Source organism: Penicillium waksmanii (genome assembly GCF_028829765.1).
Source record: "Penicillium waksmanii strain IBT 27052 chromosome Unknown utg000007l:1.0-4314555.0:1.0-4317578.0, whole genome shotgun sequence".
NCBI classification, from domain to species: domain Eukaryota; kingdom Fungi; phylum Ascomycota; class Eurotiomycetes; order Eurotiales; family Aspergillaceae; genus Penicillium; species Penicillium waksmanii.
The window spans coordinates 3,135,833-3,157,034 of NW_026643253.1; the positions used below are offsets into that span (position 1 = coordinate 3,135,833).

A 21,202-nucleotide genomic window follows, 5' to 3' on the forward strand; every position below is an offset into this window, starting at 1 on the left:
ACAGAATTATTACTTCATTTACGATCAGACAAAATTTGAACTTCGTTAAATTTGATAAAGTTTGTTTTCCTTGCCTTATAGATTATCTATGTGTAGCTATAGAGTATTGTTTAAATTGTTCTACCCCCATCAACATCCAAATTCACGCCAGTAAGGAACTTTCCTTCCTCACTAGCCAAAAACAATGCTGCATTTGCAACATCTTCCACTTCCGTTAAGCGACCGAGAGGAACATTGCCTAGAAATTGCTGACGATTCTCAGGAGTATCAGGAACACCCGCGAAGGATTCAAATCTGAACATAATGTTAATGACTATACAGGAATTGTTGTAGATTGATACTCACAGTCCAGTTCCACAAAGAAGGGGGCAAATTGAGTTGACTCGAATTTGGTGGGGACCAAATTCCAGAGCTAGCCCTTTAGTTGCCTGAGAATAACATTAGATATTGACTGGTAGACTAAGGTTTTCAAAAGGAATATAGTTAGTGAATCTCACATTAGAAACGGCTCCCTTGCTAGCATTATACCAAACGAGCCCCTGGCGTGGCCTGCTAGCCCCGCAACTCGACATGTTGATACAAATTCCAGCCTTCTGCTTAACGAACACCGGAAAAACCGCAGAAACGGAGTGGAAGATTCCAAGGCAGTTGACATCAAAGCATCGAGCATATTCCGCTTCTGTGACGTCTAGTGTGGGCTTGTTCTTATAGCTAGTTCCAGCATTGTTGATCAGAATATCGATTTGGCCAAATTCTTTCAGAGTACGCTGCAAAGCAGTATCCCAGTCTGCCCTCTGGGTGACATCCATCTGCTGAACCAATACAGAACCGGAAGGGCATGCATTAATGACAGCGTCAGCAGAGTCGATGTTGAGATCGCCAATTAGAACTTTGGCCCCTTTGTTGGCAAATACTTTCGCGATCGCTGCACCAAATCCGGAACAACCACCTGCATTATGTGATCAGTCCGCTGCAAGTGACTGCGATTAAGTTTTTTGACTTTCATACCAGTTACAAGTGCGACCTTTCCATTGAGACGCCCTTCCTTTGTGGCCATTCTGAGAATTGGCACAATATTTACTGTCGATGAGACAATAAATACAACAGAGTATGGTGAATTTAAACCGAAATACTTGCTATGGAAATGAAACAGGTGTGTCTTTATATTATTGAGCCTTTAGCTTTGAACAGACCTCTGTGCTTGACTATCCATCGGGATTTGTGAGGGGCACAGTCGGAGAGACTAGTGGGGAAAGTGTTTCGAGCCGATCCCCTCAGTCGGCTCTTGAAACCAGACAATTTTAGATATCGAAATACAAGGCACTTACTATTCTGTCGCATTCAATCAAAAGTCCTTATAGCTTAGATCTAGAGGCAGAACTCCGAGTTGCGAAACCCTCGGCTAAACGGAAAAAGGCGATCCTGGGGAAATTATCCGCGGTGGGTTCTTCCTCTCCGCACAACAACCCCTTCCAGGACTTCTGCCCACGAACACGGTCTCAGAACAGATATAGGAGATCCTGACTTAAAATTCGACTTGAAGTCGGGGATTACTCAATGAATCTCAGCACTGCTTCCTTCTTGTCCGCACTGGGGCTGGGAGCCACATTCTCCCCCTTTGAATATCTTGGGTTGAATCAACAGCCCGCTGCCGCAGTGTATGAGGCGGCTACTCTAGCCAGTGAAAGTCCATTTCTGAATGCTCTTCCTGCAAAATTTGAGCAATTATCTATCTCGTTCGTGAGGAACAATCTTGCAGTGATACCTGGAGATTGGGAAGCGGGAGATATCAGTCAGAACACTCTAGTCGCCCTTTAACTATTGAGTCGAAGCTAATTAATTTCCAGAAACATCCTTTTACGATATCAAGTCGGATCAGCCAACTCTCCAATATGCGCTGAGTACCCTGAAATCTTCAGATTTTATTGCATGGCACTCATCATTCTTGGATTTTATTGGGCCGAATGCGAAGCTCGAGCGGATTCAGTCCTTTATGGGCGAACCTCTTACCGTCCACGAAGCTCCCGCATATGTTCCAGAAACCAACGAACTATTTTTCTCCGATACACAAGTTACAGGCTGGCTCTGGGCTATCGAGGTGGACACCTTTCAGGTAATTCCTTGATCAATGATGCAGAGTGATTTGAGGTGATGCTAATTTATCTATCATGGAAGACTCGGAAAGTCGAGACAAGCCCGCCCCTGCCAAATATCAATGGAGCTCGTTATCACCAAGGGAGGGTCTACCTCACTACAAATGGTGGCTCGGCTCGTGGTATATGGTCTCTCGACCCTAAAGATGGTACCGCGACCCCGGTCGTGAACAACTTCCGCGGTCGGCATCTCAACAGCCCCAACGATCTCGCATTCGATGCCCAATCCAACATGTGGTTTACCGATCCCCCTTACGGTTGGTACCAAGGATTTCCCAATGTACAATCTCCACAGGTACCCACGGGGATTTACTTCTTCAATATGAAAACAAAAGCCTTGAATGTCGTCTCCAACAATGTTGTTATTATGCCGAATGGCCTTGCTTTCTCTCCCGATGGCGAGACACTGTACGTCGCAGACTCTAATTCGACATCGGGAAGGCCTATGGAAAACCATCCGGCCAGCTTAAGAAACGTCTGGGCGTTCGATGTGAAAGGCTCACTGCTGAGCAACCCCCGTCTTATTCATCAAACCGAGACTGGCTGGCCCGATGGTCTCCAAGTCACACGCAATGGATATGTCCTCGTGGCGGTTTTCGGAGGGGTGGATGTCATTGATCCTGAGACAGGACATTTGCTTGGCAAGATCAATACGCCAGATGATATTGTTTTCAACTTGGAGAAAGGTCCTCGCCGCGGAAATGAGCGAATGTGGTTGCTGACAGGGCAGAAATACATTTATAGAGCTATTATTAAAGAGCTTTAGAATATGCTAAAACTATAGATCAAACTGATAGAAGCAATCCGATCATGTATTCCTCAGCTTTTTCCGGTACGCTGCCCGTGGTTTCTTTAAGGGTGGTTATTGGCGTTCCACCAGACAACTTGAGAATGAGCACAATGAGCACTAGCTATTAGATACGTCTTAGAAGCTCTCTGGTCAGCTTTATTTTGATATTGAAAGCAAGCCATGGTGACTTGCTTGAAAATTATAGACAAGCTTTTAACCCCACGATTTCCCCAGGATTGGCATTTCTCGGGAAGCCTCAACAGCAGCCCCACCAAAGACTCCGGACTTTCGGTCCTTCGAGATATGCGCTCAAACTCTAGGTGACCAAGCTTTTTAGGGGGGGGGTTTCGGCCGGGGCTTGAACTATTTCCTCTTTGATTCCCATCACTTTGAACCCATTACTTTGAATTATCTATTCAACACGAAGCTTGGCAAACGCAGCTACACGCACGTATACATACATCATGTATCTAGGGCTTCGAGGAAGCTCTCTTGTTGCCGCTATAGGATTTTGCTGTGGGAGTGGGTTTCTGCTATTGGGATATGACCAGGGTGTCATGGGCGGAGTCGTTGGATAGTGAGCATGCCTATCTTTCTGTGCCGTGGTAGATGGCTAATGACTTATAGCTCTGGAAATACATTCGCGCAGGTCTTTGATAATCCGAACCCAACAGTAACTGGCCTGATGGTAAGTCTCTATGAGGTGGGCTGCATGTTTGGATCCATCGTAATTATCTTTTGGGGGGACAATCTCGGTCGGCGAATGTCCCTGGTCATTGGTGGTATCATCGTGATTATTGGGACAGTGATTCAAGCTTCATCCTTTTCCCGAGCCCAGTTTATTGTCGGAAGAATAGTAGCCGGTCTGGGAAACGGAATGAATACAAGTACCCTTGGTACATATCAATCGGAAACCTGCCCTGCCAAGAATCGGGGTAGAGTGGTGACATGTGAGGGAATTATGGCAATTGGAGGTGTCTGGATCTCATACTGGCTGGACTTCGGCATGTCATATGCCACATCTACGGTACAATGGAGACTTCCACTTGTCATGCCAGCCATATTTGCTTTATCCATGTCAGGAATTGCATTTTTCATGCCAGAATCCCCTCGTTGGTTAGCATTGAAAAATCGAGATGATGAGGCTAAACAAGTTCTGGCTGCACTCGCCGGTGAAGATGTTCGCACCGACGACGAGTCCATCCTCGCAATGCACAGCACTATTCGACAAGCAATTGACTATGAAACCCATATTGGTGGGGAATTCAACTTTCGTGAGCTTTTCAGCGGGGGCGAGCTACAAAATTTCCGACGTATTTGCCTCTGTTTTGGAATACAACTGATGGAAGAAATGGGCGGGATCAACTTGATCACGTACTACATGAGTAGTGTTTTCCTACAAATCGGCACGGGTCACTTTTTAGCTTTGCTACTTTCCGGAGTCAACTCGACTACTTATTTCATCTCTTCGTTTGTGCCTATCTGGCTGATCGATCGATTTGGAAGAAAGTCGCTACTCATTTATGGCACCGTTGGCATGATGTGCATGATGATAATGCTCACAGTATCGCTGAGCTTCGGTCCCGCCAACTTTACAGCAGGTATTTTCGCGATTATTTCCATATTCCTTTTTAATATTTTCTATGCAACGGGCGGATGGATGGCCACCCCCTTCCTATACCCCTCGGAAATTTCTACGCTGCGCCTCCGCTCTAAAGGTTCAGCTATCTCTGTTCTGTCGAAGTGGATGTTCAACTTTCTGGTGGTGATGATTTCACCGGTCGCCATGGCGAATATAGGCTGGCGAACGTACATCATTTTCGCAGTCTTGAATTTTGTGTTCATTTTTGTTTTGTTTTTCTTTTACCCCGAGACGAAAGGGCTCGAGCTTGAACATGTCGACAAAATATTCACGGGCGGTGACCCAATCACCCGAGGTGCCACTGGCATGCTTCGTCTTCGAATTCAAGATCATCAAACGAGCCAAATTTTCTTGGATAAATCTGGCCATGATATTTCGAACCATGTCGAGGATGTGGAGAAGAGTCCGGAGGTCTGAGTTCGAAATTTGGAACGGGTCAAGGACTGTCTAACATTGGAAGCTTTCTTCTTCGGACAAAGTCTGTGTGTAAATTGAATGCGCGGTATAAGAGAGCTTGGTATATATTGAAGACCAAATAGGAGGTATTTCAGAACCGAAACTACTAGTACTAGTAACCCTGTGTTCCTCTGGTGTAAGTCTTGATTTGAGTTGGCATGTCTTGGCACTTGGGCCTCCATCGGCTGTAAAATGACTCAACTTCGGTACCTCCATAAATTACTAAGGAGAAAATAAAGGTGAAATAAAAATTCCAGTCCAGTCGGACATTATAATAATCAAAATATCCCCATTTGCTGCTGTATCGAAATAGCAACTTGAAATATAGTATGAGTGCAACAGGTGCAAACAGTGCAAATCCCGCTATGACCTCAGCTCGTTCTGCTCCCCACATCTTCATTGCCGCGACGAGCCGCGACTGGTGCATCGAGAGCACTGCAAACAGAAAGTGGAATCTCTCGACGTCAGACTGCAGCCTGCGGGTGAGTCAACCACTGGATCTGATAATACAAATGCGCGCGATATTGTGGCTGGTTTGTGATCTAGACTCGCGGGGTTGTAGGTGCAAACATGCTCTATAAGCCAAAACCGGTCTCACGGGCCAAATCGGGGTTCGCTGATGAAGCTCAGCTCAGCTAGCTTCCCGATACAGAAAGTGTATTTGGCTATTTTCTTCGTTTTTTCTTTTCCCAGTTACCCTTTCCCACCGTTCCCGTGTCTGGGCCCGTTCTTCCTGTTTTGGTGATGTTTCGTCATAGAGTTTGAGCTTCTATAAGCAGGGTCCGAGGTACCCTAAGATCAGGACCTCTGGCCCTTGCTTAAAACCGTTACATCTCCCCTTGTCGTATGATACCTCATCAATCCTAGCTATTTCCCTTTTCTCACACCTCTCCCGTGCCGTTCAGCCTCCCCCTTCGCTTTCCCCGCACCACCACAGCAAGATGTCTCCATCAGCACTCTACAATGTTGACACGGTCGATATTGTCAACATTCACCAAGATAATATCAACTTTTCTCTAGAGGATGACCTAATCAATAGTTTGAATCCTGCAGATGGAAAACCCCCCCTCATTCCCTACCCTCCTCCTTTACGACACCAAGGGACTCAAACTTTTCGAGAAGATCACCTACCTGGACGATTACTACCTCACCAACGCCGAGATCGAGATTTTGAAAACACATGCAAAGCGAATTGTGGAGCGGATCCCGGAGAATGCACAGCTAGTTGAGTTGGGTAGTGGGTGTGTTGTCCTTGCACTCCGGATCCGTAGCCCAGAAAACTACTCACGATGGGATCCTTGCGCCTCACACATTTCTAACGCACCGTTTTAGAAATCTGCGGAAAATCGAAATCATTCTTCGCGAGTGTGAGCGGGTTGAGAAGCGGGTCGACTACTACGCATTGGATTTGTCCTTGGTGGAACTGCAGCGAACCTTCGCGGAGATCACACCAGAAAGCTTTACATACGTTGAACTTCATGGCCTTCATGGCACCTACGATGATGCTCTCGCCTGGCTTCAAATACCTGAAAATTCCACGCGGCCAACTGTCGTCCTGTCAATGGGGTCCTCCCTTGGAAATTTTCCTCGAGCGGCCGCGGCAGACTTTCTGGGTAGCTGGTCAAAGGTTCTGAAACCATCCGACTGTCTATTGATAGGGTTGGACGCTTGTAAAAACCCCGAAAGGGTATTCAAGGCGTACAATGACTCTGAAGGTGTTACTCGGAAGTTCTATGAGAACGGTCTATTACACGCTAATGCAGTCCTGGGCTATGAGGCGTTCAAGCCTGGCGAATGGGAGATACTGACAGAATATGATGAGCATGAAGGGAGGCATCAAGCATGCTACTCTCCAGTCGTCGATGTCACTATCAAAGACAGTATAATTCGGAAGGGCGATAAGCTACTCTTTGAAGAAGCTTACAAGTATGACCGCAGCGAGTGTGATGAGCTATGTCGAGACTCGGGATTGATATCCCAGGTCGAGTTTGGGAACTTTGACAACAACTATTGTACGACCCACCTGACCCTCCACATTGATTAATTAATTTAATCGATTGACACAAACCCGCAGATATCCATCTTTTGTCGCCTGCTACTCTGAAAAGACCGGTACGGCCAATGCAATATGCATCGCATTCGGTGCCTAGCGTGAAAGATTTCCAGTCGCTTTGGACTGCTTGGGATATAGCTACAAAAACCATGATCCCCCGAGAAGATCTTCTATCGCAGCCTATCAAGCTTCGAAACGCGCTGATTTTCTATCTTGGCCATATTCCAACATTCTTCGGTTCGTCTGCAAACACCAAAGATGTCATGTTCTTGCTGCTGACCCAAGTACGATACAGACATTCACCTCACGCGTGCTTTGCGAAGTAAGCCCACAAATCCCAAATATTTCCAGCAAATATTCGAACGAGGGATTGACCCTGATGTCGAAGACCCGGAGCAATGCCATTCTCACAGCGAGATTCCCGATGAATGGCCCCCTCTACATGATATATTGGATTATCAAGAACGGGTTCGCAACCGGGCACGTTCTCTCCTCCAAAATCGAACAAACCTAGATCGCAGTGTCGCTGAAGCGCTATGGATTGGATTTGAGCATGAAGCGATGCATTTGGAGACTTTCCTCTACATGCTGCTTCAGAGTGACAGGACACTGCCACCCACCGGGGTAGATACCCCGAACTTTGCACAGATGGCCCAAGATGCAAAAAAGAACGCGAAGCCGAACCAGTGGTTCCATATACCAAAGCAAACCTTGACAATTGGTCTCGATGACTCTGATCACACTATGCTGCCGATCGACTCTTTTGGATGGGACAACGAGAAGCCACAGAGGGTCACTTCGGTGCACTCTTTTGAAGCTCAAGCTCGACCTATCACCAATGGTGAATATGCACAGTACATACAAGCTCTGCGTCTTCAAACCTTACCAGCTTCTTGGGTGCACACTAGTTCAGAAAAGGAATATCCGGTTTCTCGTGGACTACACACGTCACAATCTGGTGGAAGTTCTAGTGCAACCCAAATCCAATTTGAGGAAATCGCTGTGCGTACTGTCTTCGGGCCCGTTCCTCTCGAACACGCTCAAGATTGGCCATTGATTGCCTCTTATGACGAATTCGCACACTACGCTAAATGGATGGGGTGTCGAATTCCCACGTTTGAGGAAACCAGAAGCATTTACATGCATTCTGAGAAGCTACGCGGAAACACTTCTTTGCATTGTGCCAACGGCCATAGGTTAGTAAGTCACTACCACGGTTGATAAATTAACTAACATAAAGCTATAGCAACGGAGTCAATGGAACTCATAAATCCATACCCGAAGAGCCTTCCACCTTCCGCAATCTTAGCGGCTGCAATGTGGGCTTCAGAAACTGGCATCCCGTCCCAGTCACACCAAACGGAGATCAACTAGCTGGTCAGAGTGAGTTTGGAGGGGTGTGGGAGTGGACAAGTACACCATTGGCGCCACACGAAGGCTTCAGTTCCATGGAAATATACCCGGGATATACATGTGAGGAATATATTTTTCCATTTCTGGGACTCTTTGCTAATTCAGCTGTAGCGGACTTTTTTGATGGAAAGCACCACATCATCCAGGGCGGATCATGGGCCACTCTTCCCCGAATCGCTGGGCGAAACACCTTGTGAGTGACCTTCGAATTCACCAAACAAAACCTCAACTAAATGTGATCTTTTAGCGTCAACTGGTACCAACACAATTATCTATACGCGTGGGCTGGAGCACGTCTTGTGCGGGACTGCAATGTGTAAATAGTTAGATTTCAATGACTTTATTGTAGACAGTTATCATTATACTAAGCTCAAAAATCACTCAGGCTGCTTTGGTTGACTCTCGCTTCGCCTTCTACAAAGAGTAATCGTTGTGACGGTGACGATCGATAAGGCCACCGGTAGTTGCTCAGCCCCGAAAATGGGCCTAAGAAGAGCAAGGAATAACCACATCCAGCAATCCCTAGATCTAAAGTGTGGAACATTCCATGAATGAAGGGGAAGAATGCAGGGCAGGGATCCAGTTACTCGGGACAAATCGCGCCAGCATAGTTAATAGGCCTTGCATTATTTCCCATTGCATGCCAGTCACCTCGATTTCTAATCAAGTTCTCTAATTTTGCAGTACCGCAGTGTTACTGGTCGCACGATATGCGTATTCTCCCGAGAACGCGTTACCGGGGGGAAATCCTGAGAAAGAGTTGGTTACCAGCTCACTACTGAACTTAGAGAACGCGTTGCTAGTGGGAAAATATGATTATCAAACTATCGGAGACTATTTTAATCATCAAATTATGGTTTATTGAAGAGACTCCTACCCGCGAGGATGACGACGGTACTGATCCCTGTCTTCCGTTCCGGGCTAGGATGAGGCTGGGAAGGGGCTGTGTCGGCCATCTTGAAACGCCTCCAGGGAAGGACTTTTGAGGCACTCATATTGTAAAACACTCTATAGGCCGTTTTCGGAACATTTCGCTCCTCTTAATATCGCTTTTCTGCAGAGCCAAATCATGGAATGTGTGCCTACATCAATATCTTAGCTCGGCAGCCGGCCGAAATTGCCTTTGTGAGGTGTTCGTTGAGCCGGCATTGCTCCGACGCAAGGGGGGTGCAAAATAGAATACGAAAAAGGTTCCTTGTCTGGTATAGTATCCCGCAAGGACTATCACTTTCATCCTTTTTCTGATCGATTTATGTGGCAACAATGGCCAGAAACAAGGTTGCGGCTTGCCGATAGTACCGAAGACAAGAAGACAAAGGAATAACCAAATAGATCAGTTCCAGTCAGGAGAATCACATGGGATAATACTACTAGGAATTCATATCCTAAATTTTTTAGTTTCCTTGTAACTAATAAACATGATCCGGCAAACAAACTTGAAGACTGGGTTTATGAAGCAATTGAATCGAGACCACGGGTGTAAACAAAGATGCTTCAAGTCTGAGAATCGTCTGTCCATAGACTGGAGCAGTGGCGCTTCGGATTATACAATACATATCTTGCTCAAACTGTGTTACTGTTATTCATTGAATGATCCCTGTCAGTGACGAGCCTATGATTGATCGGCATCGAGCTAGGGAGATCAGCGATCTCTTGCGAATCCAGCGAGATCGTCGTTACACGCCAGAGATCCTGGAAATTTACTGTTTTGATCGGGTACCTAGCAAGCAGTAGGAATATGAGAAGACAAAAAGATGCTTTCATCGTTCTAGTAATAACTTCATTCTTTATCACTAATTCTCAAAGTATGACCACCCTGCCGGTATTTGATTGTTGCCTTCTAATGCACATGACCGATCCAACAAACGGCGCATGTCCTGTCCCCGAAATGACCCGCGCTAACAACAAACCTTAACAATATACGGGTCCCCACCGACCGTAAAAGCCAAGAATGAAGCAGAGAGCCATTGACACACGAGGTGCGCCTTTTGCGACCCTCCCTTTGCCTGTTTCGGGGGGGGCTCCCCACCCTCTCTCCACTTCGATCTTCGAGTGCCTATCATGCACGGGTTTCTGGCGCATAGCTATTCCCTGCAGACTGCAGGTCATAATGGCCTTGCTGTCTGTAGGTAATAGAATAGGCATGTCCATACACGCCGTATTTCCGGGCAAGATCGAACCTTAGAGTTGATGTGGCTTATCACAGAAGTCAAACTTAGTGTTCACAGGCATGTCCTGCATGCTGCGAATTGAAATCATATACTGACCCGGAAACTCGGTTCGTTGTTCTTTGAGTTGCCAATCCTAGGCTGTGGAAAATGCTAGCCCGCAGCTGCCGCCAGGGACAGGGCAGGACTGCCAGGCTGGAATGTGTCACAGACCCATGAAAGGGAGTTACGGGTGAATCTTGCCGAACCTGTCACTGTGTGGTCCTGTCCCATGCCACAGGAGCGCCAGTGGCCGACTGTCGCCCAGTTCAACCTGCATGGGCGGGGCGGTGGATCATTTTGTCCTTGTCAAGCCGTGGGTGGTATAGATTTGCATACTGCATTGAGTGCCTGGAACTTGGCTCAACATTGCCGCATTGTATATGTACCCCGGTGCAGCCTCGTTTGTTCCCTTTCTTCTTTCACAGCGCATCAATGACATAGAGCGACTGCAGCTTTCGGCGTCCTTTCTTTATCGTTCCTTGTTTCGGCATCCTCTCGCCACCAGTCCCTCGTTTCGTATTTTGACTCTCGTTGTTTAGCATTGATCATTCCACCAGCCGAAGCGTTGCTTTCGCCTTTATTTATTTTTGATATCCCAGACGCCCAGGCTTTGAAAATAAGCCTTTGTCCTGAGCCGGCTCCGACAATTGACGGTGATCTTCATAAACTCGATAAGGACGCTCGATCTTGAATCAACAACCACCCACTATCCAGCATGGAATGTTTTCGACAGATCTTTCGGTGCATCAAAGCACCATTCAGGCGTGAAAAGCCGCGAGGGCTTGAAATTGTTAGTTTTCTCGTTCCATTAAAGCGTTGCGTCTTGAAGAAGGGATGACTAACAAAAATACTGTGATACAGGGACACCCTACCAACTTCCGAAAGGAAGAACTGCCTGCCTGCTTCTCGGATGCCGAGTCAGTTCTCTCGCCCAGCCAGGCTCAAGCCGAACGCCCAATTCTGACCAAAGAACTACAGCACATTGACGTCTCAGGACAGCCACGAAGCAACGATCGAGAAGACCGAGACGACGATCGAGACAGTCGCCTGTCAAGTGTCCCCCAAGGGGAAGATCCAGAGCCACGTTCGACGGATGAGCATCAAGCTCATGCCGCTCGCTTCCGAGACCGCATAAACCCATCGCGATGGTTCAAAACGACCAAGGTTGACGTGCCTTGAAACAAAGGCACGCGGTTTAAACAATTTCCCTGTGAGGGGAACCACCCCAAATCGATTGCGAACCCAATTTATCAACAAAAATAGAGAGAAGGAAAATAATGAGATGTTGAGGATTCCATATTCACAACAGAAATGTCGGAACGTTATGTGAGCGGAATTTTTTGGACCCCAGATTGTTTTCGGCGGGACTCTTCTCGTGTGTCTTGCTCGCAGAGGAGTGACCCTTTTTCTTGTCAGGAATAGACGTATTTAACCCTGATGGCTCCGGCAGCTCATCAAGGTCATCAAACAACGATTGCATTCTTGACTTGAAACCCAAAGTCGGTTTTTTGCTCTGCTGGACCGGCGACGGCTTCCATTTTTCCACCACGGCCCTTGTGGCATCCGTCTGCGTGTCTTTCTTAGAGCTTGTAGTCCTTTGTGTCCGAGATGTTTCCCTCTTCGCTTCCGCCACTTTGCTCTCGGTTGCTCTTGTAGATGTAGGGCCTCGATAAGCTGGCCCATCAAGGTCATCTTCATCTGATGATTCCGTCACGGCACCACTAGACTCGTGACTTCTCTTTGCCTCTTGTAGCGGATGAGGCTGAGAGATCGCAGTTCTGCGTCGATTCAGAGTCAACGGAGCTGGCGGCCCGAATCCCGCTGCTGCTCTAGTGAAGGATTTGATTTTTATTCCGAATACTCCGGTAAGAGACCATATACTCTTTTTGGTTGTGATCAACTGGTGAAAATGTGTTCCGGCAAATAGATCCACGTCGTCTTCATCATCACTTTCATATTTCTCCTCATCCTTGACATCCATTGGTTGAAATGCAGCTTGCTGGCGAGCCGCAAGTGCCTCTGCATTCTTTTTCATTTGTAGCTCTTTCGGCATAACCGTCCGGCCATCTGTTGAACGCTCAATGTCATCCGCAGTTATCCTTCCTGGAGCATACCCACGAGGATTAGTATGCCGGTTTAAGACCTTTGAATCGGGGGAGGGCTCGTCCTTCAGTCTTTTTTTGCATTTCGATTGTTCGGTAGAGGAGCTGAACAACTTGAGGTCAGCGATCCTGTCTCTTGTTTTTGACGCGCATTCATTCATATTGCCATACCCATCAAAGAGGTCGCGTTCAGTGATAGACATGTGGGGTTGTGCTAGTGTGACAGCAACACATCAGTTTCACATTCAAGCCAGACTTTTGCGCATCACCTACAGGATTTGAAGGCTTCATGCTTGACCTCACCCAATGGTGGGCTATCTGAGGCTATAAGGTCGTCAGAAAGCGGCTCTCGCTTGACGCGCTTCCGTGCGGGCGACTGCACATCGAAGTCGACGGTGTCATGAGTTGGCATCCATGGCAAGTTCCTGGACATTTTGAGTCATTCAGAAGAGTTGTCAGAGCCATGAAATTCAGTTGTGGTGGCTAGAACGCGTCTAGAAACTTATTGCAATGGTTGTCACGAGTGGAATTGGAGATCTTAGATCGGCGCGATAAGAGATGAGGTCACCCTGACCTGCCGCTGGTGCCTGTCCGGGGACCCAAGGGTTACCCATCACCAAATCTAAGTCTACGTCTACATAGCGAATTTGGTAACCAAGCCTAGCATTGTATAAAGCAACCTCAATCATATTTGGTATCTGATGTAATATTGACAATTTTTTTTAAGTAAAAAAAGCCTGGTAGGCAAAAACAACAATGAAGCCATCAACGCCATCGAATCGCAAGGCCCGGGATGAAAGAATGGGCTCACAGAACGCCTTTAAACCGCCGGGAAGAAGAAAACGCCAATAATTTGTTGCCGCAAATATTCATCTATGCCTCGCCCGGTCGTTTGCTGTTGCAGCTGACAATCTTCACCTTGTCCGCGGTGACGGAGGTCTGGTTGTCCAACTTGAAGGTCACGTCCTTGATCAAAAAGGTCCAGACTTCATCGCAAAATCGGTACGTATCGAGGTGACCCTGAGAGAAGAAAGAAAGAGCGGACAGTCAGCCATCAGATATCTTCATAGAAATGCGCCTCTCTTTCATGAAGGGGGTCGATCCATGTTGTACCTTGAATGTAAGCCTGGCCCGAACGCGGTCAGCCAGGACCTCTGTGACTACTCGGTCAAATGTCGATAGGATCTTCATCGCTAGCTGCGGTTCGATGCGGCCATCGTTGATCAGGTCATCGAGAGTATCGGTCAGAGCGAGGCCGAGGCTAAATAGGTCCAGGTCAGCTTGAAGTTTCCGCTTGCAGATTCTAGGATTCCCCCCTACCTGCTCCCGCGATACAGCTCGTAGTAAGACGTGGCGGACGACATCTCAAACAGATAGCGACAGACTCGACAGCGACTGAGATGGTATCGAACGGTCAGTTAGCTGGACCCGGCCGATGGCGGGGATGGGCGCAATGGAATCACGTGCTTTGACAAAGGCCAGACCGCCTGCGCTTTCCGCCTTATCTACAACTTACGTCAGTAGACTGAAGTGAGCAAAACAGAATACAGTAGCCTCGTTCCTTGTCCTTTCACCTCCCCTTTCGCCTCCAATATCATTCATGATGCTACCGAGGGATCTTTCAATCCTAGTATTCAGGAATGGGACCATCTTTGCCAGCCTCAATGGTCAACCTACCATCCGAGCCTTATCTTCCGCTTCTCCGTCCACAACATCCAAAGGTTGGTAATGACTCCTAAAACGAGATCATATTGCTTGGCGAATTTCGCAAACTTAGACAAAACTGCAGGTCTTGCTCCGGACAATCTCAAAAATCAAGCCGAAACCAAGCCGAACGAATCCCCGTCGAACCCCGCCAGCAAGCTCCAAAGCACGAACCATGTGAAATCTATTGCCCAGGCCGATGCTGAGCTTCGAGAGAGAATGGAACGAATGTCTGGAGAAGGAGGTGCTGCCGGAGTAGAATACGAAGACGGCAAACCAAGTGCCATGAAACGTGGTGTGCGAAACAACATGTTCCGGCTGATTTGAGCGTTCCCATGGCCAAGTTCGCAACGACTACTAAAATCTTAACCAAGCAGTGCACCATGTCAGCGATATACATCCACACAGAGAGAACGATTCTGCCCGGCCTTGATACCCGTTTTAAGGTTAACCGGAGTATGCTGTGGTCTCACGGCCCCTGAGGCCGAGTCTGCCGTGCCATGACTCGCCGAAGATTTGCATCACCTTGCCGACTATGCGACCGTTTTCCTCTTACCTCATCCTGAGTAAAGCTCGCGCTACGAAGCTGGGGGTCTCAGGTATCTAGGTATCCGGGGATCTGCCGATGCCAAGCGGAAAATGTTCGTCATGACGGATTATTCCCCTTTTCTTGAGCGCTAGCATTCCTCATTACGCCGCCTCGGTTGGAGCCGCGCAATCATGCTGGCGCTTAGTTTGGCTGGCACATATATCTTCCTCGAGCTGGCGTGTTTTCGGCAAGGTGGCCAAGGCATTCAGACGCGGCAGCGATTGCGCGGCTCACTGAACGTCGCAATTTCCAAGACATACCAGGATGATCTAGACATTGGCCTGTCCCGGTGTGATCGGCTCTCGGCTGCAAATCATACTCGATTCGGATATACCGTTGAAATATACGAGATGGCAGTGCTGACACCATGGAAACACGGGAAACCAGATTGAAAGAATAATTTGTCTTGTTGAGTTGGCAACAAGCGCTAATCTGGACTTTTGAAACTCCTCATTTGGAAATCACGATCAGTAATTAACTAGACATCAATTCTATTCACACATTCATATTTTCGGTAGTACAGGGGAGTTAATATACCCCTAGAGTGTTCAAGGCTTGTATCTCTCAATATCCTCTAGTGATTTCAAACTCAGCACATCACAAGTAGCATGGAAATCTCAACAGAAAGAAAAAAATCCCATTTCTATATGGTAGGTGCTTCCTGATAACAGCCGATTGAACTGGACATTGGACCATCCTAACTCTTTTTCCCACCACTAGACTCCACCAAAAACATAAGATCAACAGATTCAGAATAAACCCCAGATGCGTGCTTAAAGTCGTAAAAAAGTTTCAATTGCTAGAAACCATGCCAGCCAAGACGCCCGCTCCAATGACTCCTCCATCGGAAGCCTCACGCAAGAAAACTGACTTTCCGCCCCGCTGCGGACCGGTTCGCATGATCAGTCGATCAATATGCTGTTGGCACATTTCTTTGAACTGAGGGTAGTGCTGGATGATGCCGCCTGTGTATGCCACCACCAACTCCTCCGGACCAGACTGCCAATCGGCTGGAATTGGTTGTAGGACTGGGACGACGTGACCGTGGAAGCTATTGTTGACAGGGTTTGGCGTACTGGAAGCTGGATCTGCGGTACTGTCAGGTGCTGCGGCATCGCCGTTACTTTGTGGTGACGCGGCATTCTCGGGGGTATTGATATTGCTATCCTCTTTCAGCTCGATCTCGCGACAGCATGCAAGTAGGCCGATCACCGCGGCAGCGATCAGGCCAGCCGATCGTCGTTGAACAGTCCGAGCAATTCGACGGAAGGCTCCTGCAGTGCGGGCATCCCAGCGCCAGTCGCTACTCTCCGGTGGGGGGAGAGAGCTATTGAGTTCCTTTGCGAGATCGACGTCCGATCGGGCGCGGGCGACATGGTCAGAGATATAGGTAGTAGTCAAGGCGTATTCTTGGATGAGATTTGCTGGGAGGATCCGTTTGGAGAGGCCTGCTATTTCGGTGAGGTAGTCGAACAGGATCAAACGAATCAATTCACCGATGTACCGTCCACCAGTCATATACTCGAATGGCTGAAATCCCGGGCGCGCACAGGCCCGGTCCAGCTCGACATCCCATTTGGTCGTGATGTTCAGCTCCCGGAGTGGTGGCGCTGCGCCTGAAATTGTCCATTCCGTATTGACGATCGTTTCGACGGCCTCTGCGTTCATGGCGTTGACATTCTTTGCTTTGGATTCGTGCAGCGAACTGAGTTTCATTGGGATGGTTGCGTTACATCCCGTTCCCACGATGATACCCATGGCGACCCGGCTGTTAGGCAGGGATTTGACAGCATATGCGAGTGAGGCCAGCGTCGCAACCGTGTCGTTTGTGATGGCTTGGATCTTCAGCTTGGGCAGAGCAAAGAGCTTGCGACGTTTAGAAGACGGCTCATCCTCGTCTGGCCTCCTCGTGTGCTTTTCGTATCCGTTTAATAGAATATTGCGTAGGTTGAGGTTAGATGTAATAGCAAATCCTTTACCCATGGGCATCAATGTAGCCTCAGCCAGGGATTCTTGCCTGCAAATCAATTAGCATTGCTCAACTCGTATGTATGGAGTTAGACAAGATGCGACCCCATGGGGTCCCCCAAAATATAAAATAAAATAAAATGTTTTCGAGAAGCAGGGAGACTGACATTATGGGGAAACTGAAGGTAATTCCCATGTCGAGTTCGGCTGGGATATCCTTCTTGGTGTCATCCGAGGTAAGACTCTCCGCGACCACCTCCGCAATACAATCCCCGATCCAGTCAAATAAATCATCAGCCTTGTCCATCTTTAAATGTTCTTGAATGGGCCATGCTCGCTTCAAGAGTCCGCTTCACTCGCTGTCGCTGAGCTTTGCGGAGGGTATTCCGCGACCTCTCGGAGGCATCTGCGGGGTGACTCTCGGACTCCACCTCACCTAGTAGCTCGATAAAAGCGACTCGGAGGTTGCTACCTCCTACATCGATCGCCAAATAGCGACCGGCTTCCTGGCCGGTGGGTAATTGAGTCACCGGGGTCGGCAAGAATTGCTGGTCTGAGGTCAGGGCCAAATGGCGGTATGTATCGGAGAAGCGGCGCGCCAGCCTGTAGAGGACGGCCTCGTCCAAACACAAGGGGGCAAGAAAGTCATCTAGTCGCTGATGGTACTCGAGGTATTCTCTCTGAGATGGATCCAGCTCGGAACTGGGCTCTTCTGGCTCTTCATCCTCGATGGTATCGTCGTGCATGATGTCATGTTCCTCATCCTTCTCGGACGATATTGAATTAACAGACGCCATTGGAGAGATGTTAGGTGGTATTTAAACCACCCAGGAATGATAAAAGAGACCAAAAAAGGGAACACCTCTCAGAATGAAAAAGGAAAGAAGAAAAAATAAAAAATAAAAGTCAAGGTAGATCCAACGATATTGTTTTCCTAGGCAACAAATGATCTAGGAAGTTCGACTTTTGCCCTTCCGTTTGACTCTGATGGGATGACAGGGAAAGCGGAAGCTAAAAAAAAAATACCTGAACAGAGAGAGGGTTAGGTTAGTAAGGTTGCAATTCACGGGTCGGCCGGGTGAACACTTTGCAAAATGCAAATGCAAATTCAAAATGCAAACTGCAAAATGGTGACGCGGTCTGCTGTGCGGGGAGGGGGGAACAAGCAGAAAAGAAGAAAAAGAAAAAAAAATATTACAGGGGATGATCATGCCGGGAAGGATCTTCAACTGTCATAGAATGTTTTTTCCCTCTCTTTTTCCCTCGTAAATACGTACCTAATCTTGGAAGGTAACTGTGGATTCCGGTCTATCAAGGGGCAAGTTCAAGTTCCAGATGTGATGCTAACGATCCGGGATCGGCCAGGGATCCGACGAGTCTGGAGCTCCTTGGGTAGGTACTGGCGTATATATAGGGCGATGGTGGTATACTCCAGGGCTCCCGTAAGTATATCTGGACCCTCACTGGAGGATATCTTGCCAGTGACTGCCCGATCTCCACTCTTCCCCGTTTTGCCAGGGAGACTCGGAGAGCTCTCTGTCAATTTACGGTTTTATGGTTTGTTAGGGGTTTGCCTCCAACTTGAACTGAACGGAAGAGTGCCAGTGGATCCCCTTTGCCCCTGTGGTCCCGATGGTCCCTGGAGAATCGATGATACTACTACTATGTGTAATATCAACCGAGATGAGAGGTGCTGAGACGATGACCTCTGAAGCGATTTTTTATTGACAAAGGGTAGGTAACACGGGATCAAATCAAATCACAATCAAATCACAATCATATTCGATGGACTCGCCGAGATTTAAGCACGAGCTGGCGGAGATGCGACCATCGGGGAGAGGGGGAGGACACGAGTCGATACCACCCTATTTTCCCTATTTCTATTTCTATCTCTATCTCTATTTCTATTTGTTCATGTTCCTCCTCGCCTCTCTTCCTCTTTCGTGAGTGGTACCGTTGAAACTCTCCCTGTCTCTCCACTCATCACAACTTCCAGCGGCTATTTCGTATTAGGGAATTTACCACGATATATCCAATCTGTGAAGCTAGTCTGACGATCGCAGTCGGAGACAGTTCCACTCTCTGTTTCCACGCGCACACTCCATCCCCCTCCTCCCCGCCATTCCCCTTCCTCCAAACGGGAACTATGTAACCTTACCGGGCCATCCGAACGAGCTGTGATCTCCCCCCTCGTCCTCGGTTAGAAAACTCGGCTACAATCACTTTTGTTCTCGCCTTCAGGCGCCCGCTTGGCTCTCACTCGTTACGGGGGAAATGTAAATAAATTACGCACGGTCGCGAGCCAAAAAGCCCCATGCCCATGCCCATGCGGCAAAGAGTAAAAGTGTGGGGCAACGAAAACGTGCTAAGTTTATCTCGTTCATCGCGCCATTCGCCGAGTTCCTATTTACGATATTTTCTTTTTTTTTCCATTCTCTTTTTATGTTCAACTGCCGTGGTTGGCGGCGCTTTTCTGGCCCAACCCGGGAATGACCGTGTGCATCCGCAATTAACATTGGCGGGCACAAACCCACACCCTAAGCCAGTAGGGTCAACAGAATCAACAGGGTCTCGATCATTTGCTGGCCAGCCACCAAAGAACTGTCAGCTTCCACGCGACTGGTCCAACCTCGTTCCAAGATTTAGCAGAGGGGAGGATCTAAGTTCGGACTCTATCACCTGCTCCCCGTCATCGCGTCGCCCCGTCATCTCGTCATCCAGAAATGCACAAGCAGGCACAAAAGAGAGCCTCACAATACGCGGTGCCACACCGACGGCGCTAAACGGGAACGCCATCGGAAATTTTGAATTTGAAATCCGGCTTTTGCCTCTGGGAATTTGGAGAACTTTCAAAAGCTTGGGCACCGACATCTGGGTAAGGGCCTCCGAAATCGGAGTTCAGGCATGCGAAAGAGATGTATCTATTCGACGCCCTTGTCGATATCGTGGTGGAGGGGTGGAGGGGCTCCGCTGAGTCTCACGAGGCGTTTTAGCGTCTCGGGTTAGGTATTGGGTAATAATAGGCTCGTTCGGCTCCAAGGGCCTGGACACGATAAAATTGATCTTGATCAATGCTCACTAACATTGCCTATCTTAGCAAGGGGAGACGGGAATTCATCAAACTCGACCCACGTATCAACTCCGTATCCTATGGGAACAAACTCACAAGCGAATCTGCCATTGGTGTCCTCTACCCCGTCTCAGCCTGAGACATGAATAAGAATCTTATGGCCGCCTATCAGCATTCATCAACTACCAGAGGTAGTCGAGTGTCCACGGAACTAATCGGCAGCAATTATCTTCTCTTTCCTTCTCTCTCCCGGTCATTTGTTGACCCACAATGGACCCGAAAACATGTACTCCGTCCACCCTCTTAATCCTGAAGCTGGTCAGGTGGGCTGGTTGCCTTGCAGCTGACACATGGCGGTTTACCCGCAGCTTGAATTGCGTGACATGTTTGGTGGCACTAACTAGCCTTAACCGCCTGCGCGGCTTAGGCGAGTACGAAATCGACCCCATGGTTCAAAGCTCCGCACGAATCGAAATAAGCATAGAATAGCTCGTGTCAGCTATGTCCATGAGGCTCGCGTTTTGATGCGTTATAAGGAGAGCTTACGTCCATTTTTCTTTTTCGATTATTGGTAAACAGGGGGACGAATGTTGTGTAGGGTAGCTCATCGACGCATTCATTCGTCCATTTCTGGGTTCTTCAGTGTAACCAATGTTATACGGTGGCTTTGTATAATACGTTCACTAGAGTTTCTTAATGACACACTGGATGAAGGGCGAAGGCGAACGGGATTTATTACATGGGTAGTCTAAACCCATCAATTTAAGTCGTAGTCGAGAATTGATGTTGATCAAGCTTTCGAAAGTCACTTTGATCTCACACCACTCTTCCTCGAGACGAGGACCGTTAGGCAGCTTCTAGTGCCTAGAGATGGGCTAGCTATTCTCATCAGTCAGATTCGTCTTGGCCCTATGATGAAAATATCACATACCACATACCATCCCCCGGGAACGTGCAACTTTGGAGCGGGTTTTCGTCGACGGCAGCTGGATAGCCTTATGAATACACCGTTGAATCTCAGATATCCCCAGGCTCTTGGGATGGCTATGGAT

The 21,202-nt window shown here is 48.1% G+C and overlaps 9 protein-coding genes across 9 annotated transcripts; 5 read left to right on the forward strand and 4 right to left on the reverse strand.

The window, feature by feature from the left end:
• Window positions 1-110: 110 nt before the first annotated feature.
• Window positions 111-1,057, reverse strand: N7481_008010 (uncharacterized protein; the record flags this gene model as incomplete). Its single annotated transcript, XM_057267229.1, has 4 exons — window positions 111-294; window positions 346-428; window positions 498-949; window positions 1,009-1,057. 4 exons carry the CDS (start codon window positions 1,055-1,057, stop codon window positions 111-113), a joined length of 768 nt encoding a protein of 255 aa, XP_057121430.1.
• Window positions 1,058-1,557: 500 nt separating this feature from the next.
• On the forward strand, window positions 1,558-2,919 carry N7481_008011 (SMP-30/gluconolactonase/LRE family protein; the record flags this gene model as incomplete). Its single annotated transcript, XM_057267230.1, has 3 exons — window positions 1,558-1,792; window positions 1,848-2,113; window positions 2,176-2,919. 3 exons carry the CDS (start codon window positions 1,558-1,560, stop codon window positions 2,917-2,919), a joined length of 1,245 nt encoding a protein of 414 aa, XP_057121431.1.
• Window positions 2,920-3,407: 488 nt separating this feature from the next.
• N7481_008012 (sugar porter family MFS transporter) lies at window positions 3,408-5,002 on the forward strand (the record flags this gene model as incomplete). Its single annotated transcript, XM_057267231.1, has 2 exons — window positions 3,408-3,520; window positions 3,571-5,002. 2 exons carry the CDS (start codon window positions 3,408-3,410, stop codon window positions 5,000-5,002), a joined length of 1,545 nt encoding a protein of 514 aa, XP_057121432.1.
• A 980-nt stretch (window positions 5,003-5,982) lies between these two features.
• N7481_008013 (DUF323 domain protein) lies at window positions 5,983-8,827 on the forward strand (the record flags this gene model as incomplete). Its single annotated transcript, XM_057267232.1, has 8 exons — window positions 5,983-6,024; window positions 6,095-6,282; window positions 6,374-7,053; window positions 7,116-7,331; window positions 7,390-8,290; window positions 8,341-8,567; window positions 8,619-8,700; window positions 8,755-8,827. 8 exons carry the CDS (start codon window positions 5,983-5,985, stop codon window positions 8,825-8,827), a joined length of 2,409 nt encoding a protein of 802 aa, XP_057121433.1.
• A 2,605-nt stretch (window positions 8,828-11,432) lies between these two features.
• Window positions 11,433-11,896, forward strand: N7481_008014 (uncharacterized protein; the record flags this gene model as incomplete). Its single annotated transcript, XM_057267233.1, has 2 exons — window positions 11,433-11,507; window positions 11,579-11,896. The coding sequence occupies 2 exons, from the start codon at window positions 11,433-11,435 to the stop codon at window positions 11,894-11,896; spliced, it is 393 nt and encodes a 130-aa protein (XP_057121434.1).
• A 121-nt stretch (window positions 11,897-12,017) lies between these two features.
• Window positions 12,018-13,252, reverse strand: N7481_008015 (uncharacterized protein; the record flags this gene model as incomplete). Its single annotated transcript, XM_057267234.1, has 2 exons — window positions 12,018-13,033; window positions 13,093-13,252. The coding sequence occupies 2 exons, from the start codon at window positions 13,250-13,252 to the stop codon at window positions 12,018-12,020; spliced, it is 1,176 nt and encodes a 391-aa protein (XP_057121435.1).
• A 440-nt stretch (window positions 13,253-13,692) lies between these two features.
• On the reverse strand, window positions 13,693-14,183 carry N7481_008016 (transcription initiation factor IIA subunit gamma; the record flags this gene model as incomplete). Its single annotated transcript, XM_057267235.1, has 3 exons — window positions 13,693-13,839; window positions 13,933-14,080; window positions 14,140-14,183. 3 exons carry the CDS (start codon window positions 14,181-14,183, stop codon window positions 13,693-13,695), a joined length of 339 nt encoding a protein of 112 aa, XP_057121436.1.
• Window positions 14,184-14,547: 364 nt separating this feature from the next.
• On the forward strand, window positions 14,548-14,850 carry N7481_008017 (uncharacterized protein; the record flags this gene model as incomplete). The annotated part of the gene is made up of 1 exon (XM_057267236.1): window positions 14,548-14,850. One exon carries the CDS (start codon window positions 14,548-14,550, stop codon window positions 14,848-14,850), a length of 303 nt encoding a protein of 100 aa, XP_057121437.1.
• Window positions 14,851-15,904: 1,054 nt separating this feature from the next.
• N7481_008018 (hexokinase family protein) lies at window positions 15,905-17,877 on the reverse strand (the record flags this gene model as incomplete). The annotated part of the gene is given in 3 exon segments (XM_057267237.1): window positions 15,905-17,129; window positions 17,248-17,417; window positions 17,437-17,877. 3 exon segments carry the CDS (start codon window positions 17,875-17,877, stop codon window positions 15,905-15,907), a joined length of 1,836 nt encoding a protein of 611 aa, XP_057121438.1.
• Window positions 17,878-21,202: the final 3,325 nt, after the last annotated feature.